The sequence below is a fragment of the Serinus canaria genome, chromosome 18, assembly GCF_022539315.1.
Source record: "Serinus canaria isolate serCan28SL12 chromosome 18, serCan2020, whole genome shotgun sequence".
In the NCBI taxonomy this organism is placed as follows: domain Eukaryota; kingdom Metazoa; phylum Chordata; class Aves; order Passeriformes; family Fringillidae; genus Serinus; species Serinus canaria.
In genome coordinates this window covers 938,518-956,653 of record NC_066331.1, presented here as the reverse complement: position 1 = coordinate 956,653, position 18,136 = coordinate 938,518, and the positions used below count along the sequence as shown (strand labels likewise).

Genomic DNA, 18,136 nt, shown 5'->3' with positions numbered 1-18,136 from the left:
ACGCTCCCGCTCACCCCATCCCGGTGGGACAGGGGGCTGAGACCCCCGGCCAGCGCAGCAGGGCCAGTGCCCAGGGATCTGTCCAGCGTCCCCCAGTGCTCCAATGTCCCCCCAGAGTGGGAGAAGCCGGCGGGAGAGGCTCACCTGGGAGAAGGCGGGCACGGCCACGCTGTACGGCCGCTGCTTGAAGGTGTTGCCGCCCTGTGCCGGGAAGGCCTGGGAGGCCATGCCGTAGTCTGGCGGCGGGATGGAGATGTCATCCTTGTCCAGCAGGTTGCCAGTGCTGCTGCTCTTCCCTTGCTGCAGACTGGGGGGCCCAGAGCAGAGGTGTCAGCTCCGTGCGGAGACCCCCAGGCCACCCATCCACTCGTGGCAAAAGCCACCCAGAGCCAGCAAGCTGTTATTCCTAAGGAGAATTCCAAAGGAATTCCTAATTCCATCCCAAGAACACAGACTCCTGTCACCCCACACGATGCTCCTACCTGGTGTGGACCCGCTCGCTGCCATCATTGTCAAGGACCCGTGTGTAGGAGAAAGGAAACCAGCCCCTCCTGAAAGGCAAAGGGGGGATGAAGCCAAACCCAGGTTTGTCCCAGCCGAGGCTGCTCCCCGGCACACCCAGCACACTCACATTTTGGTTTTCTCGCTCTCTCCGTAGTGCCAGCCGTCCCGAGCCTCGGGCACCAGCAGTGTGATGAGGTCGCCCTCCTTGAAGCTCAGGAGGGTGCTGTTATCGCCGGCAGCGTGCGAGAAAATCGCCTGCACCCTCGTCCGGCCGTTCCTCTCGAGCCCAGCGGCCATGGAGCTGGAGCGTGGCAGTGTCTTGTTTTCAGCTGGGGAAACAGACACCAGTGGGTGCCCCAAATCCTTCACCCCATCCCCAGGCACAGGACAGGTCCCCACCCCTCCTTATTTCAGCCCAGGTCCCACTAAAACCTTCACGTGACTCACAGCTTCCCCCTCACCAAGTAGGATCAGACTCTTGGCATCACCCACCAGCCATGGCAAAGGGAGCAGGTTCCCTGTGCCACACTCCACAAGATTTTCCTTCTGGAAATCCCGTGAAACCCCAGCTCCAGCATTTCCTAACGCCCAGGTCAGGAGGCACGAGCAGCACTTGACTCCGAAGGGATGCTGTGGTCACTGTCCCCCCACCAGCAGCACCCCAAGATCCATCCCCACCCTGGATGGGTCCAGCAGAGGCAGCTCCAGGGTCCCTGGCAGCAGGGCCGGGGCCTCACCTGAGGCGTAGCTGTTTTTCGGTGTCACGTTTTTGCGAACTGGGAGTGTATTGGAGTAAGAGTCACTCAGCTGCTTCTGAGGCTGGGGAGGAGATAAAGATTTGGGCTGTGCTGGCTTCATCTCAGACCAGTGGTTGTACCCGTCGCTGTCAGAGCCCGAGACTCCGTTCATCACTGGCATGGCCTCCTGTGCCGACATGCGCTACGAGAGAGGAGGGGAGGGGGACATGGAGTGCTTCATTAGGGCATCCTGCAGCTCCAGGAACACCCCACTGCAGCTCCAGGAACGCCCCACTGCAGCTCCAGGAACACCCCACTGCAGCTCCAGGGCTGTCCCACTGCAGCTCCAGGGCTGTCCCACTGCAGCTCCAGAACATCCCACTGCAGCTCCAGAACACCCCACTGCAGCTACAGGGCTGTCCCACTGCAGCTCCAGGGCTGTCCCACTGCAGCTCCAGGGCTGTCCCACTGCAGCTCTCCAGTGGGACACAGCTCCAGAGACAGAGGAAAATTAGAGCTTTGTCCTGTTGGGCTTAGTTCCCAGCCAAACCAAACTGCTCTGGGGGAGCAGTGGGGGTCTCCTCTATGGTATCTTACTGCTCTGAGCTCCCCCAAACCTGCCAATTCCCTGAGCTCTATGCTCAGCTCGTGTCCTCACATCAGTGTGACACTCTCTTCATCCCACGGGACATTCCAGGCCTTTCTCCCGCAGTTACTGGGGTACCTGGGTTCAGTCCCACAGCTCGGGGACCAGCCTGGGCAGGCAGGTCCAGCTGATGGGCTCCCCAAACAGCACCTGGGAGCCCCTGCTCTGCCAGAGCTCAGTGACTCTGCTGGGATGGGGTGGGACAGGCTGCCCGTCCCCAGGTCAGGCTCCTCCCCACATCCCAGGATGGCCCAGCACGGAGCTGCCATCCCTGCCATCAGTGACAGTCCATCCAAGGACAACTTGCCGAGGACAGCGGTGACACCGGCCCGGCCTCGTCCCTCCGGCTTTGCTCAGAAGGGCAGGACAGCCTCCAGCACAGAGATACTTACTCCTACAAAAGGTGCCAGCTCCGGGGGGACAGGGAGAGGTTTGGCACCAGGGATGGGATCAGAGATGATGAGGTTGGACTTGGATGTGGACAGAGGGCTGGGCATTATGGTGCCATTGCTGCTGGCAGCCATCTGCTGCATCAGCTGTATGGCGCGGTCCGGGATCTTGTTGGGGTCCGAGCAGGACTGCTGCCACAGCGGCAGCTTCTGCGTCAGCATCTCCTTCCCCTGCAAGAGCAAAACCAGGCGTGAGGGCACAGGGGTGCACCTGGCTGCCCCCCTTCCCTGGGCAGCACCACACGGATCCAGGGCTGAGCTGGGACTGATCAATGGCTCTGTGCATGGCACAGGCAAGATAACACCCAGGACATGCTGCTTCCAGGCTCTGACAGCACCAGAGCCAGGCAGGTATCATGAAAAATGGGAATGAGGGAGGGAAAAGGTAATCCATCTCCCCAGCTTACTCCAAGATATCCTGTGTGCAGCATCTCCAGGCTGCAGGGAGCTGGGCCCTGCGTGGAGCAGAGAAATAAAACCTGGCTGAAAGCCTGGCAGAGCACAGCCCGTGCTCCAGGCTGTCCCCACATCCCCAGGGATGAGCTGCTTCCTGGGGTGCTCAGCCCCACAGCCTCCAGGCCCCTGTGCTGCATCCAAGCCCCACTGCTCCCTGCCTGCAGGACTGGCAGCCACCTGCTCCCATGCCCCAGGGGGGAAACAGATGGAGCCAAACTTGTCCTTATTCACCCAGAATGTACCAGCATCCTCTTGTGTGACTCAGAGGGGGAAGATGACCCAACCCCCTTGAGGTCACTCCCAAGGGTGACCTGATGTCTCTGCTCTGCTTCATCTGGAGACAAAATGTGGTTCTGCATATCAAAATCCCCCTTTAAATCCAATTTCAAGTCCCTGCATATTTCCCCAACACCAGCCCGCAGGTCCAGCCTCATGATCCTGTGGAGCATCCTGCAGGAGCCACGGGCAGCAGCAGGATGGAGTTGTGAGCAGGACACACACCACGCTCTGGACAAGCCACCAGCCAAGTCCCTCCTGCAAAACCAGCCTGTGTGTGCTGCTGCAGCAAGGTTTTGGTTGGTTCCTGCTGACCACCAGCGCTGCTGGGTGCTTTTCCCCTCCTGCACTCCGCTGGCCAAGCCAAGCGTGGATCCGTGCTGTGGATGTGCCAGGACAGAGCTGACTAATGCCAGCTCCCTCTCCTGCTGCAGTGCCAAGCGTGGCGGTGACAGATGGCTGCTGTGAGCCACGGAGGGCGGCGCTGGGGAACAACCAGAGCGGGAGCACGAGGCTGCGGGAGCAGCACCAGCCCCTGCCTGGATGGATTCTGCTCCACGGCCATGCAGGTGCTGCAGCTCCAGCCCTGGCCCAGGGGCAGCCATGGGCAGGAGGGATGTGGATTTGCCATGGGCAAGAGGGATTTGGGGCAGCTGCTCCTACTGGGGTATCTTCCCTGGAGTCACCTGCTGGTCACCATGTCCTTGGTCCCCAAGCTGCAGGGGCTGCACCAGCTGTGGCTGTTGGGATCTCAGGCTGTTCTAAGGGGTGCAGCCTGAGCTGGGAGCATCCACCCAGTGCCAGGGCAGCCTGGCAGGCCTGGCTCTGGCGGTGCCACTCACCTTGGCATGGTAGGTGATGGCGCTCTTGGCCACCGCGCACTGTTTCTCCACCAGGAAGCAGAAGCGTCTCCTCTCTTCCGTCAGAGCTGTCTTGTAGCCATCGGAGACGTAGTTTTCCAGCTCCCCTTGCTTGTTGCTGATGGCTTCGATGTACTGGAAGAGGGAGAGGAGCAGGGAGGGAGCTGCCGGCAGCGCCGCGGGGCAGGCGGTGCCGCGGAGGGGACCCTGGCACGGGCCACACCCAGGGCCACACCCAGGGACACACACGTGTGCCTGCACAGCCCCCCCAGCCCGCCCTTACTCATCGGAGCCCCCCACGCAGAGCGCTGACTCAGCCCGTGGGCTGCCCGGGACGAGCTGTACCCGCAGCCGCCCGCTCACCACCCGGGCACGGGGGCTGCCCCGGTGCCCCGGGACTGGCAGCGGCCCCCGCAGCCCCCAGCTCAGCCTGGCACAAACCAGCTCAGCCCCTGGCCCGCCCTGGCATCGCCCAGGCTGTGCCGGGTCCCTGCCCGCTGCCGAGGGATGGCACGGGGACCCTACCACGGGGACCCTGCCACACACGGGGGTGCCGAGGGGTGGCACGGGGACCCTGCCACACACGGGGGTGCTGAGGGATGGCATGGGGACCCTGCCACACACAGGGGTGCCAAGGGATGGCACGGGGACCCTGCCACACACGGGGGTGCCAAGGGATGGCACGGGGACCCCGCCACACACAGGGGTGCTGAGGGATGGCAGGGGGACCCTACCACAGGGACCCTGCCACACACAGGGGTGCCAAGGGATGGCACGGGGACCCTGCCACACACAGAGCCACCAGTGCCTCTGAAACTCCTGGCAGTGCCTTCAGTCTGCATTTACCACAGGTACTGCTGGGCAGTGCCACACAGAGGCACAGGATGCCCTGGCTGTTCCCTGTGCCACACCCTGGAGTGGTAGACACGGTGGCCCTGCCAGGCTGGCAGCTGCAGGCTCCTCTGCTGGCTCCTGCTCTCCTGATGTGATGGGTGCCAGCACGGCTGTGCCACGCTGGGCTCTGCCAGCACCACACCTGGCACGGCAGCAGCACACGGGGGAACCCCCCAGCTGCTTTGCCCTGTGTGATGGAAAGGTGGCACAGGGCACTCCAGGGACCACAGGGCAGCACCAGCCTCCCTGAACACAGAACACACGAGGTGCCCCAGCTCCCTGACCCGGCCAATTTCTCCTCCCTTCATCCCTTTGGATGCTCCCAGCTTCCACCTGCCATGTGGCACCAGGGGAGCAGCCACCGAGGCTCTGAGAGCAGCACCCCTTGCCCATCACTGTCCCACACTGCCACACCTCCTTGCCACCACCTCTTCCCTAGGACAGTGGCACTGGAAAGCCACAACACCCCCAGCCCAGGCAGGGCTGGACCTGCCTCAGGCAGCCCAAGCTTCTCTGAGATGGGAATTAAACTGGAAATTCAGGGCCCAGAGCAGCTTTGCTGCTTCTTCACGGTTTTCAGTTATTTTTAGCGTGCTACAATATTTATTAAGAGATACATAAAATGGAGCAACCCAACAAAAGCAGCAAGATTCAGTGACATCCCAGACTTCAAAGGGGGATTATTCTGGGGCTGGACCTGCTCCTGGCTCCCACCCTGCTCTGAGCACTCCCGAGAGCAAAACCCAGGGCAGGGCTCGTGCCAGAGCCAGCAGGTTTTGGGTCTCCCCACATTGCACCAACACGGGTGAGAGAAAGAGCACCAGTGAGAAATGGATTAAAAACCCATTTTGCAACCAACAACCCTATTTCAAAGAGAATTTTTTCCACCAAAATGAGAAAATCCAGGGCGAACGCCTGTGGCCATGAGGAGAAATCAGCGAAGGGAGCTGAGCTGGTGGCTCTGGGCACACAGGGGGAAGGGATGGAGGGATGGAGGTTTTGGCATCGCCCCAGAGCAGAGGCACGGGGCAGGGCACTTGGAATGCCAGGCAGCACCAGGCTGTGCCAGCACAGAGGCGCTGGGGCAACGTGGCACAGAAGAGGCAGCAGCAGCCCTGGGCACACAGAGCCCCGAGGAGCGATGCAGGCGCCGGAGGAGGAGGAGGAGGAGGAGGAAGCGCTGGGGAAGGCTCCTGCAGCGGGCTCAGGACGGCAGCACGCCGCCTCCTCCCGGGTATTATTAGCCTGGGAACAGCACAGGGACAGAGCCCAGAGGCAGCAGCCTGGCAGTGGTGATGGGAGCTGGGGAGTGGTGGCCCAGTGCCAGCCCCAGTGCCAGCCCCAGTGCCAGCCTGGGGAGCCCCCAGCCCCTCCAGCACAGCCCTGCTGTGCCTGGGATGGCCTGAGCCCTGCTGCCCACACTCATCTGCCTCATGGGCAACTCCACAAGGAGGTTCTACCCCAAGGGAAGGGGCAGGACGACGCTCCCCCTCCTGCAGAGCCCCATTTCTGGAAGGAAAGCACAACCCTGAAATAGCAGGAGCACACACAGACTCCGATCCCCATTAATTTAATTAATTTAATTTTTCCCCATCATCCTGCTTAATTTACTAACTGGGCCACCAAGAAGGAGAAGGTGAGGAGTGAGAAGAGCTCAGCTCCAGCTAATTTGGCTCAGTAGCACGAGGCCCCTCCCAGCACGATTCCCTGCAGGATCCCCATCCCTGGGTCAGGCACGGCTCCAGCCCAGACACACCACAGCAGCAGGGAGAAACCCTGATCTTAGCAGCGTGAGGGCTCCAGCCCTCAGCAGGATTTAAACACACAGGTAGGAGCCTTATTTGCAGCCCTGCTCTCAGGCTGGTTCTGCAAGGCTCCTGCTAATTCCTGAGCTGAGAAAGGCTTGTCTGAGCCAGTCGGAACACGCCGCTCCGCAGCGCAGAGCCCACGCTCCACACTCAGTACTCAGAGCTTTATATACCTCATGTAAATGTGTGCCATTGATTCACCCAGAGCCTCGCTCCTCCACGGCGCTCCAGCGCAAAATGGCGAGCCACACTCCTTGCTCACGAGGTGGTTTTCAGTTTGGGTTTGCTCAGAATGACAGCGGGCTTTCAGATCACGCCCAGAAAGGCAAATTTAAATAAAAAAGCCTGTTAAATATGCCAGGTGCATATGCCAGGGGGGAAATGTAACACACAAAGCACAGTGTAAGATCTCAGGACTGCACTCCAAGGAGGAGCTCTGCCTTGGCCAGGAGTGAGGCTTCACCTGCAGCCAGGTGCCCACCAGGACCTCAGGGCTGCTGCTCTCGTCTGTATTCCCCAGAAATGGGGGAAATCTCAGCCACCCCACACTCTGAACCACAGCCAAACACCTCTGCAGCTTGGCATGACCTGATCCCCTGTGTAAGGGCTGGGGGAAGGGGCTTCCCTGCCAGGCTCAGCAGCTTCTCCAAAACCCCACTGACAAGCACAAACCACTCCAGCACTGTAAACTGAGACCTTGACTGATTGAGGTTGTCAGCTCCAAGCTCACACGTTAAGAATCATCTAAATAAAATCCCCAGCTTGAAGGAGGAGAGAGAAACCCCATTTGTGATCCGAGCAAGGCAGGGAGGCAGCCAGGGTGGTGGCTGCGCCCAAAGCCAGAGCACACACCAGAGCCACCCAACAGCTCCAGAGAATCTTTTCTGGGTTTCTAGGTTGGAGAGGCCTCAAATAACTCCCCCGTGCCGTGCCCCCCCGCCTCCTGCATCCACTTCCAATTCAGCGGGAGCCGCTGACCTAATTAGCAGTGTCAGCACGTGGGGCAGAGCCCTGGGCACTGGGATTCTTCCAGGAGGCTGCCACGGGGCCAGCCTGGCAGAGCCGGGGCTCCTGCCCGCCCCTGGGGCACCCCTGGCTGTGGGGGGCTCAGCCAGGGACCCCCAGAGCGGGCACAGGAGCGGGGACTGGAGCCACGGCGGGCAGTGCCAAAGGTAAAGGCAGCCCTGCCACGGTTGGCAGTGCCAAAGACAAAGGCAGCCCTGCCACAGGGGGCAGTGCCAAAGGCAAAGGCAGCCCTGCCACGGTTGGCAGTGCCAAAGACAAAGGCAGCCCTGCCACAGGGGGCAGTGCCAAAGGCAAAGGCAGCCCTGCCACGGTTGGCAGTGCCAAAGGTAAAGGCAGCCCTGCCACGGTGGGCAGTGCCAAAGGCAAAGGCAGCCCTGCCATGGTGGGCAGTGCCAAAGGTAAAGGCAGCCCTGCCACAGGGCGGGCAGTGCCAAAGGTAAAGGCAGCCCTGCCACGGTTGGCAGTGCCAAAGGCAAAGGCAGCCCTGCCATGCCAGGAGTGCCAAAGGTAAAGGCAGCCCTGCCACGGCGGGCAGTGCCAAAGGCAAAGGCAGCCCTGCCACGGTGGGAGTGCCAAAGGCAAAGGCAGCCCTGCCATGGTGGGCAGTGCCAAAGGCAAAGGCAGCCCTGCCACAGGGGGCAGTGCCAAAGGCAAAGGCAGCCCTGCCATGGCAGGAGTGCCAAGGCCAGGCCAGGCCAGGTCACCCCACGGGTCAGACAGGGAATCAGGAACAGGAGCAGATGAAAAGGGAACAAGCTGCTGCCAAGCCCCAGCTCGAGCAGCCGCTGTGGTCCCGCACAGACAGGCAGGGAGGGCACAGAGCCCTGCAGCCTCCCCACAGAGAGGCAGGGCACACAGAAAGGCAGGGCACACAGAAAGGCAGGGCACACAGCCCTGCCACCTCCCCAAGGCCACCACGGTGACAGCTCAGGAGGTGGAGATCAAAGAGCAGCTGAGAAATGTCGAGCCCCGAGCTGGAGGAGCACACGCTGCTGTCAGCACAGGTGGAGCAGCTCCAGCCCAGCCTTTGATAAGCACAGCCCCGCTGGGAAATGAGTTCAGAGCTCCCATCCCAGCCAGGAACGTGCAAACACGGGGAACACGAGCCAAGGGCTGAGCTCCAGCACAGAAATCATCACTCCAGATCATTCCTAGTGTGTTTGGCACTGACCACACTGAGCCAAGGGCTGGCCCCAGGGACAAGAGGGGACCCCCAGCAGGCAGGAGCAGCCTTGGGGTCACCAGCACGGCACAGCCCTCAATTCTGGGGCCAGAAAGCCAAGGGGAGCGTGTGGCAGGCACGCTTCCACCCAGCAGCAGGAGGGATGCAGAGCAGGGAGGGATGCAGCTCTGGGGCCAAGGAAGGATTGGTCAGGACCAGTGACACAGAGCAGTGGGAAAAGAGAAAGGAAAGGTCAGGGAAGAGAGAGGACTGGGCTGGATCGATGCTGCAGGCAGAAATACCTGGAAGGAGTAAACATGGAGAGCAGGGAGGATTTGCTTAGGCAATCACGAGGGAGAAGAGCTAGAAATGGGATAGGATTAAAGAGAAGTTGGGTTGATGGGCAGGGGAAGAGCATCTGAGCAGGCAAAGCTGCTGAAAGCCCCCCTCAGCACAGAGGCAAAATGAGCAGAGCAGGGACCCTCAGCCCAGAGAGCTTCTCCTCATTCCCAAAACTGCTGCTTGTCAGGCAGCTGGCAGGCCCTGGAGCAGCCTCAGGGGTGGCACTGTCCCCTCCTGCAGCCCACCCAGCCCTGGGTGTCACCAGGGAGGTTGGGTGGTCTGTCCAGCCAGGCACAGCCACGCTGGATCCCAGTTTGGGGCTATCCCAGGCTCTTCCACAGCCAGGAAGGAGAGCAGAGCTCGGGATGAGCCCTGACCCAACCTCTCCCCTGCTATGGCAAATAAAACAACAGCCCCACAGCAGGGAATGGCCACCACAGGAGCTCAGACACATTTCCCAGACACATTCCCCACATTTCTGGGGTCACTGACCCCGCAGGAGCCCCCAGAAGCGCAGCAGAGCCCTGCAGGTTTCCCAGGATGGGGAACAACCTCCCCCTGCCCTGCTCAGCACCAGCCTCCCCCTCCCAGCTGCAGCCAGAGCTCCGTGGGGATCAGAGCTGGGCCACGGCTGCTGATGGACATCCAGGCTGATGGGAGAGGCAGAGCAGGGCCTGGGCAGCAGCCCCCAGAGCTGGGCATGCCAGGCTGCCCTCCTCCCCTGGGAAGGGCTGTCTCCCCTCGTTTGTCACATCTGCAGCAGCCCCAGCCCTGCACACATGTGGTGTTACATAAAACCCAGAGAGCAGAGCAGCAGGGGAATGCTGGCTCCAGCCAGCCTCACCTTCTCCTTCTCCTGCCCAAAACCCTCCCCAGAGCAGGGACAGCCTGGATCACAGCTCAGTCTGCACAGATCTGGTAGCCAAGGTCCTGCACAGGCACCTCCAGGAACACCCCAGGGACCCAGGGGCAGCCACAGCTCCTCTGGGCACCCTCTGCCAGGGCCTGACCCCTGGCAGGAATTGGAGTTTCTGCCCAAGATCCCATCCAGCCCTGCCCTCTGGCAGTGGGAAGCCATTGCCCCTGTCCTGTCACTCCAGACCTTGTCCAAAGTCCCTCTCTTTAGACACTGGAAGGGGCTGCTCTTCTCTTCTCTTGCTGGGTTTGGGCACACGTCCTCCCTCAGCCTAAATCCCAGCCAAACCTGGAGAGTCACCTGAGCTCGGAGTCCTTCCCCATTTGACTTTCACACAAACCTCATAACCTGGTTTGTGCAAACTCTGCCATTCCCAGCTTCCTGACCTACACCTAAAATTATTTCTCCTGATGGGAATACCCAAATGAGGTTTCAATGACAAAAGTTTATAAACCCCCACAGGTTATCTGGCACAGAGGTGTTTAATGTTTAAATCATTGCCCTGGGAGCAGGGCTGGGTGAAGGCAGAGCCTGAGCTCGGCCCCCCTGCCCTCCCAGGGTCACCCACTGTCACCTGGGTCAGGCACAGCCTTCCAGGACACACAGCCAGCCCCAGCACTGCTATTTCAGCTGAATTACAGCCAGTTTTGTCTCAGCCCGACGCAGAAATCCAATTGCTCACAGTGCTAATATGATTTGATAAATACTTTGAACCAACATAACTTCATTGCTGAGCTGCTGATTCAATCCAGGTCCCAAACCCATCATGACCTTGATTTCATGGCCTGATCACAACCAGCCTTTAATGAAATTATAGCACTTGAGCTTCCCTGGTGATTGTTTAATCTTAATATTGTTCTCATTCTTCTTCATCAGAGATGTGAAGTGAGTGGAATTGGTTTGTTCTCCTGGTTTTCAGCACGGGTCAAGCCCCATCTCAGTCACTCCACGAGGAAGATGAGGCACGTGAGGCTCCCAGCCCTCACTCCCAGTGTGGAACAGCAGCTCAGGGAATTCCCAGGGAATAAAAGCCTGGCTGAATGTGACACTCAGCAGAACAACCCCCAGCCCCAGCAGGGCTCCTGCCCAGGACAGGGAGAGCACTCCTGCAGCCTCCTGGGGCTGGTTCAGAGCTGCCAGGAGAGCCTGGGCTGCACACCAGAGCTGTTTTAACTCCTCAGCCACCTCATGCTGCAACACTCATGGGAAAACTCCCCAAAAGCAGCAGGAGACGGGGGCCAGGTGATGTGGGACTGGCAGAGCACCTGGGCCAGCTCTGTGCAGGCAGTGAGGGGCTGGTGCAGCTCAGGAGAAGCCTGAAAGTGTCTGTGAGCATCACAGCCCCTGCAGCCCTGCTGCAGAGCTCCCCAGCCCTGCTGTGAGCAGGCCCTGCTGGAGGCCAGGGTCTGTGAAGGGGAACAGCTGAACAGAACAGGTGAGGTCAGGGCTGAACAGAGCAGGTGAGGGGTCTGGGCTGAACAGAACAGGTGAGGGGTCTGGGCTGAACAGAGCAGGTGAGGGGTCAGGGCTGAACAGAACAGGTGAGATCAGGGCTGAACAGAACAGGTGAGATCAGGGCTGAACAGAACAGGTGAGGTCAGGGCTGAACAGAACAGGTGAGGGGTCTGTGCTGAACAGAGCAGGTGAGGGGTCTGGGCTGAACAGAACAGGTGAGGTCAGGGCTGAACAGAACAGGTGAGGGGTCAGGGCTGAACAGAACAGGTGAGGGGTCAGGGATGAACAGAACAGGTGAGGTCAGGGCTGAACAGAACAGGTGAGGGGTCTGGGCTGAACAGAACAGGTGAGGTCAGGGCTGAACAGAGCAGGTGAGGGGTCTGGGCTGAACAGAACAGGTGAGGGGTCAGGGATGAACAGAGCAGGTGAGGGGTCAGGGCTGAACAGAACAGGTGAGGTCAGGGCTGAACAGAGCAGGTGAGGGGTCTGTGCTCCTGCCCTGGGCCCTGAGTGATGCAGCAGGGTGGGAGCAAGCCAGGGGCTGTGCTCTGCCAAAAGCAGGGCCTGGGTGCCCCCAGAGCTGCTCTCCCTCTGACAGGGTTACATAACCCTGAGGTCCCTGCAGGACAGTCCTGCTGCTGCCACCACGTGTCCCACCCCCCCCCCAGCGGCAGGTGGTGACAAGATGTGGTCACTCCACAGGTGGTGAGGAGGCAGAAGGGAGCAGCTCTGCTTCCTGCAGCATTAAATATGGAGGAAGATGATGACAGAGCACCAGACTCCTGGCTGGCAGCTGCTCCAGCAGCTTCACAGGCCAGCCCTCAGCAGAGCAAGATGTGACTGCTGCCTCCGAGGAGGTGACACTTCCCCCAGCAGCAGCTTCTCCCACGAGAGGAGAAGGAACCAGTGCATCAGGAGACTCCAGCCAGCCCTGGCTGATGGCTCTGTGGTCCCCAGGCACCAGCCTGGCGCAGCCATCAGCATCCCAAAACCATCCCCAGCTGCATGAGCAGCTCCCAGGAGACCACCTGAGGTTTGGCAAGTGGCCACAGGGGTGGCTTTGGGCCAGCTCAACAAACCAGGCTGAGGAAAGCAAAGCCCCACACAGCTCCTGATCCACTCAAACCTGGTTTCACCTCCCCAAATCCCAGTTCCAGCTCCCCAAATCCCAGTTCCAGCTCCCCAAAGCTCAGTTCCAGCTCCCCAAATCCCAGTTCCAGCTCCCCAAATCCCAGTTCCAGCTCCCCAAGCCCAGTTCCAGCTCCCCAAAGCCCAGTTCCAGCTCCCCAAGCCCCAGACAAGGCTCTCTCCCCAGACCAGCACCCCCACAGTTCCAGGCTGGACCCCTCTTGCTGCAGTCCCCCTCTCTCCTCTGCCCAGGCAGAGGTAAACCAGTGTGGAGGGTTTTAACCCAAATCCTCTTTTTCTGCTGAGGAAACCCCAGCTCTGCAGTCAGCAGAGAAGAGAGGGGAAGTGCCCTCTTGGCTGCACTCAGCAATTTAAACTTTGTGTGCAGATCTAAGGCAAAGCAAACCCCCAGTGAGAGCAGCAGAGCAGCCACGGGATCACAGCACACTCTGGGCTGGAGGGGTCTCATTGCTCTGAGAGCTCAAAAGCCATCAGAAAGCTTTTTTGGAGATCAGCCCTTCCTGAACACTTACTGCTGAAAGATTGAAGGCACTGGGCTCTGATCCTGCCTCCCTGCCCCGGGAGCTGTGCAAACAGGAGAGCCCCATCCCATCCCAGCAGGAAGGAGGCTCAGCCCACCCTCCATCCCAGCTGGGATGGCTTCCCTCCTCCTCCTCCTCCTCCTGGGGATGGGGATCCCTGCCCTGGGCTCTGCTCTGGCAGCAGCTCTCACAGGTGGGGTGACAGAGCTTTGATCCCCTGTTCCCCCACTGGTCTCAGGCCCAACAGGGCTTTTCTGGCTCAGCAGGAACTGCAGAGCTGGGACTTGGGGAGATGCCAGGCTCAGAAGGGGTTTCAGCTGCTCTGGAGAACAGCAGAGCCTCCACCACGGTGGGCTGGACATGAGGAGTGTGCTGGCACCTCCCAGCCCAGCTCCACCACTCCCAGTGCTGCTCCAGCACCTCCCAGTGCTCCAACACTCCCAGCCCTGCTCCAGCACCTTCCAGCCCCACTCCAGCACCTTCCAGCCCAGCTCCACCACTCCCAGCCCTGCTCCAGCACCTCCCAGTGCTCCAGCACTCCCAGCCCAGCTCTGGCTGTGCCACCCCAGCACCTCCCAGAGCTCAGGCTCCACAGGGACCCAGAGGCTGAGCCCAGCAGATGATGGTGGCCGCATCCTTCTCCTTCAGTGATTCACAGCAGCACTTCCCAAACTCCAGTGCAATGAAGGGTGTCACCTCCCCAGCACAAACCTCACTCTGCCTGAGACCAAATGCCACCAAATGCCACCAGGTTCACCCCCACGAGCAAAGTGCCACCAGTGTCCAGGTGTCCCCCAGCAGACACAGATCTCTGACCTATGAAGACGCAGACCCTGGTGCCAGCATAGCACACACACCTGGCCTGGCAGACAGGACCAAACAATTCCTGGCTGCAGGAATTCGCCTTGCCCTGTCCAAGCACCCCTTGTGCCACCACGGTGCAGTGGCTGCAGCTCTCACTGCCAGCCAGGGCACCCTGGGGCATCAGCAACCCCTGAACATCCCTGGATGGGGCCAAGCCCACGGTGCAGAGGGCACAGCAGAGGGCACAGCAGAGGGCACAAACTCCTGCTGCGGATCCCATGAATGCCACAGCCCCTGGGCACTGCCAGGAGGTGCCCAGGGTGCCCCTCAGTGAGAGCCAAGCCTGGCTCCCCCTCAGTGGGAGCTGTGCCTCCCCCGTGCCCACCCCCACCACACATCACACTGCTCTGATTCACCGCAGCCACCCCCGTGGAGGGGGCACAGGCACAGAAACACGCGAAATACACAGCAAAACACCAGGAACACCAGAAAACCCCTCCTGGGCACCAGGGAGCAGGCACAGCAGGAATTCAATGCTCCTGGGGCCATTCCTGAAGGGACAGCAGTTGGGAAGGTGGCTGGAGCAAGGGCAGGCATGCAGCTTCCAGCCCCACTCTGCACTGTGCCCATTGGCAAGCCCGCCCCGCGCATGCTTGCCAGCCCCCTGCCACCACCCACACCTCCCCAGCAGAGCCCTCCCCAGGGCTTTGGCACAGCCCCACCACCCCCTCGGGTGTCCCCAGCCCTGCCTGCAGCTCCTTGTCCCCCTGGTGTCCCCCTGGTGTCCCCCTGGTGTCCCCAGCCCTACCTGCAGCTCCTTGTCCGAGTACTTCTGGGGGTTCTTGCTGCCCTGGCTCTTCTTGCGCAGTTTCTTCAGCTCTGCCTGGCATTTGTCCAGGGAGTCCCCCTTGCTCCTCTGCTCTGTCTGGTATTTCTTCAGCGCAGCCTGGAAGCCACAGGAGACAGCCCTGAGCCCTCACAGCCCCTGCTGCCAAGGGGGGACAGAAACAGGCAGAGCCCCGGGACAGGGGGACCCCCAGGGCTCGGTGTGACGGCTCCCAGCAGGTGACAGGGGACAGGGGAGCCCCAGGGCTGTGCCAGACTCACAGACACAAAACTCACACTCAGGTACCGGGAGTCCAGCTCCACCTTCTGCTCCAGCTGCGTCAGGAGCTCGTTGTGGAAGGACTTGAGCTGCAGGGAGAAAGGAAACACAGAGGGCTTGGGGAGCACTGGGGGGCACTGGGAGCAGCGAGGGGCAGGCTCAGGGAGGGCCCAGCAGGGCCAGAGGGGATGCCCAAGCAATGCAGAGCCTTTGGAGCTCAGCATAGCCATAGGGGCTGGTGGCATCTGGACGAGGCACAGGAAAGCATTTCCCACTGCCAGGGACCCTGGCACGCCAGGCTGGGCACTCACCATCTCCTCCAGCTGGTTCTGGATCTGCCTGTGCACCTCTGCCATCTGGAAGAGCACGTCCCCTGCAGACACAGGACGGGGGGGTTGGGGCACCGAGCTCAGGGGACACCCCAGGGCTGGGGCAGCAAGGAGGGGTCCCCAGCCAAACCTGGGGGCTCCTGGAGCACCCTGTGCCCACCCTGGGCAGCTGCAGCGAGCACACCTGAGACACTGGGACAGACAGGTAAACCTTGGGAGGCAGGGGGGAACCAGGACCAGCAGCAGGACCCCGTCCCCAGGGGCAGCCCTTGCTCCCCTGGCCCAGCTCAGGGACAGGCACAGCCCTGGCACTCAGAGCAGGGCACAGGACACGGGGCTGAGCCCTGGTATCCCCACGGCAGCCAAGGAACCCCGCTCTTGCTCTGCCCCCAAGGAACCCCAGTCTCTGCTCTGGAGCCTACAGAACCCCAGCTCTGCTCTGCCCCCACAGAACCCCAGCTCTGCTCTGCCCCCAAGGAATCCCAGCTCTGCTCTGCCCCCAAGGAATCCCAGCTCTGCTCTGCCCCCAAGGAATCCCAGCTCTGCTTTGCCACTTCCTGTGATTTTTCTTGTCCAAGGGCTGCAGCCCCACGCCCATTCTGTCCTGGAGGAAGGGCTGTGGCCTGGCTCAGCCTGAGCCCCAGCTGCCTGCAGCCAGACACAGACACAGACAGAGACAGTAGCATCCCTCAGGAGCAGAGCCAGCACCAAGAGCCCTGTCTGTGGATCAGAAGGAGCCTGGGGACAGCCCAGCTCTGTCAGCTCTTCTCAGAGCTGGCTCTGGAAGCTTTTCCTTCCAGCATGGCAGGCTGCAGCTTCCCAAGAGGCTCCCAGCCTCTGTGGAGCTGTTTGTACATGAAAGCCAGCATCTCACTGGGGCAAGGGAACGAGTAAGAGCACAGCTGGGCCAGCCCCAGCCTGTCCCCCCATGTCCCTGGGCACAGGGGCCACGTGCCAGCTGCGTGTCAGCACCCCCAGCTGACCAGGAACACCCTGCCTCAGCACTGCTGTGCTCTCCTGGCCCATCACAGCACCCCGTACTTTGCACAAACCCCTCTGTCCCAAACCCTACTGCAAACATTAGATCCCATTCCTGTTCATGGGACTCTGCCCCCTCTGCTGGCCGTGCCAGACCCGGCTGTGGCACTGCTGTGGCCGGCCAACGTCCACCTGTGCCTCCCCCTGAGCGAGCCTGTCAGCATGCCCAGGGTGTGGCCACCAAGGGAGAGGTGGGCCCAGGGTGTCCCACCAGGGAGGTGGCCCCAGCTGGCAGAGCTCTGCTCCGTGCCCAGGGTGTCCCACCAAGGGAGGGGTGCCCAGCTGGCAGAGCTCTGCTCCGTGCCCAGGGTGTCCCACCAAGGGAGGGGTGCCCAGCTGGCAGAGCTCTGCTCTGTGCCCAGGGTGTCCCACCAAGGGAGAGGTGCCCAGCTGGCAGAGCTCTGCTCCGTGCCCAGGTTCCCACCCAGCCCACTGTGATTTTCCAGCCCAGCAGCTCCCAGCTCTGCAGGGTCCCAGGTGAGCAGGGAGCCAGGCCAGGGCTCAGCACTGCAGCAGCTCCAGGAAATCCCTCCCTGCTGCCCGGGCTGCAGGGCTCGGTGCTGGGAAGTGCAGGGAGCCCTGGTGTCACACCCAGGTGGCTTTGTCAGGGGATCAGTGCAAGGGTGGCTCTCACTATTCCCAAAGCTTGCACCACCCCCTGTCCCTCCCCTTCCCGTTTGGCTGGGGTGGAAATCCCAGGAGTGCTGGGGTGGGGCTCTGGCACCATCACAGAGCTCCTGACCCTCCTGAGAGCAGGACTGGGGCACAAATGGCATCCACGTGCCCAAACGCAGCCCTGGGCACCCCTGCCTTGGGGCCAGAGGGCTCAGCCCCCCTCCCACACTCCTCTCCAGGGAACTGGCCCGTTCCCAGCAGCTGGGCTGGCTCCTGGAGCTCTCTCAGCCCTGATATCCATCTTTGGGCTCAGCCTTCCCTGCTCCAGCACCACCCCTGGGCTCCTCCGGTGCCTCCAGCCCCACATCAAAGGCAGCAGCACTCAGAGCCCTGCCCAGAGCACAGCCTCACTGGGGACACTGCTGTCACCCCAGCACTCAGAGCACAGCCTCACTGGGGACACTGCTGTCACCCCAGCACTCAGAGCACAGCCTCACTGGGGACACTGCTGTCACCCCAGCAGTCACTCAGAGCACAGCCTCACTGGGGACACTGCTGTCACCCCAGCAGTCACTCAGAGCACAGCCTCACTGGGGACACTGCTGTCACCCCAGCAGTCACTCAGAGCACAGCCTCACTGGGGACACTGCTGTCACCCCAGCCAGCACCAGGAGGTGACAGGAGGGCACCTGGACACTGCCCAGAGCCTCCTGAGTGTCCCCAGAGCCTGTCCCCAGCTGCCTCTGCAGGAAGCAGCTCCAGGCTTCCCACCACCCCTGCAGCCCAGCTGGGGGCAGGATTGAACTAAACCCCCCAAACCCCGTGTGGGCTCCTCTGCCACCCCACACCTGCAGGCTGTGAGCTGCTCACAGAGCCCTGCAGATAATGGGATGCTGAACATCCTTCACCCATTCAAACCCAGGCTCATGGATGAGCTTACTGGGCCGATGGATCAACCACACAGCTGGGAAGCCTCAACAGCCCAAAACCCGACTTGGAAAAGAGCCTGTGGCACTGTGCCAGGGGTAGCACAGCGTGACATGG

At 61.2% G+C, this 18,136-nt stretch overlaps 1 protein-coding gene and 1 long non-coding RNA gene across 11 annotated transcripts in view; one reads left to right on the top strand and one right to left on the bottom strand.

Moving 5' to 3' along the window:
- The window catches only part of BAIAP2 (BAR/IMD domain containing adaptor protein 2), a 42,332-nt gene that overhangs the window by 7,646 nt on the left and 16,550 nt on the right, over positions 1-18,136 (bottom strand). For 5 of the 7 annotated variants that reach the window (XM_050981206.1, XM_050981204.1, XM_050981202.1 and 2 more), the window contains exons 4-12: positions 15,422-15,483; positions 15,128-15,199; positions 14,814-14,951; positions 3,911-4,063; positions 2,280-2,507; positions 1,242-1,443; positions 632-833; positions 483-551; positions 145-307 (exon numbers count right to left, since the gene is read on the bottom strand). In XM_050981206.1, the coding sequence (XP_050837163.1) occupies positions 145-307; positions 483-551; positions 632-833; positions 1,242-1,443; positions 2,280-2,507; positions 3,911-4,063; positions 14,814-14,951; positions 15,128-15,199; positions 15,422-15,483 (1,289 nt within the window). The remainder of the gene's footprint in view (positions 1-144; positions 308-482; positions 552-631; positions 834-1,241; positions 1,444-2,279; positions 2,508-3,910; positions 4,064-14,813; positions 14,952-15,127; positions 15,200-15,421; positions 15,484-18,136) is intronic. The other 2 variants (XM_050981201.1, XM_050981205.1) reach the window with 1 other exon arrangement.
- LOC127060233 (uncharacterized) lies at positions 8,326-12,126 on the top strand. Of its 4 annotated transcripts, none has more exons than XR_007779007.1 (3): positions 8,326-11,719; positions 11,772-11,882; positions 11,935-12,018. It is a non-coding gene; the product is annotated as an uncharacterized LOC127060233 (long non-coding RNA). The 4 variants fall into 4 exon arrangements; XR_007779008.1 differs by having other exon boundaries at positions 8,326-11,771; positions 11,826-11,882; XR_007779009.1 differs by having other exon boundaries at positions 8,328-11,719; positions 11,772-11,830; positions 11,989-12,126.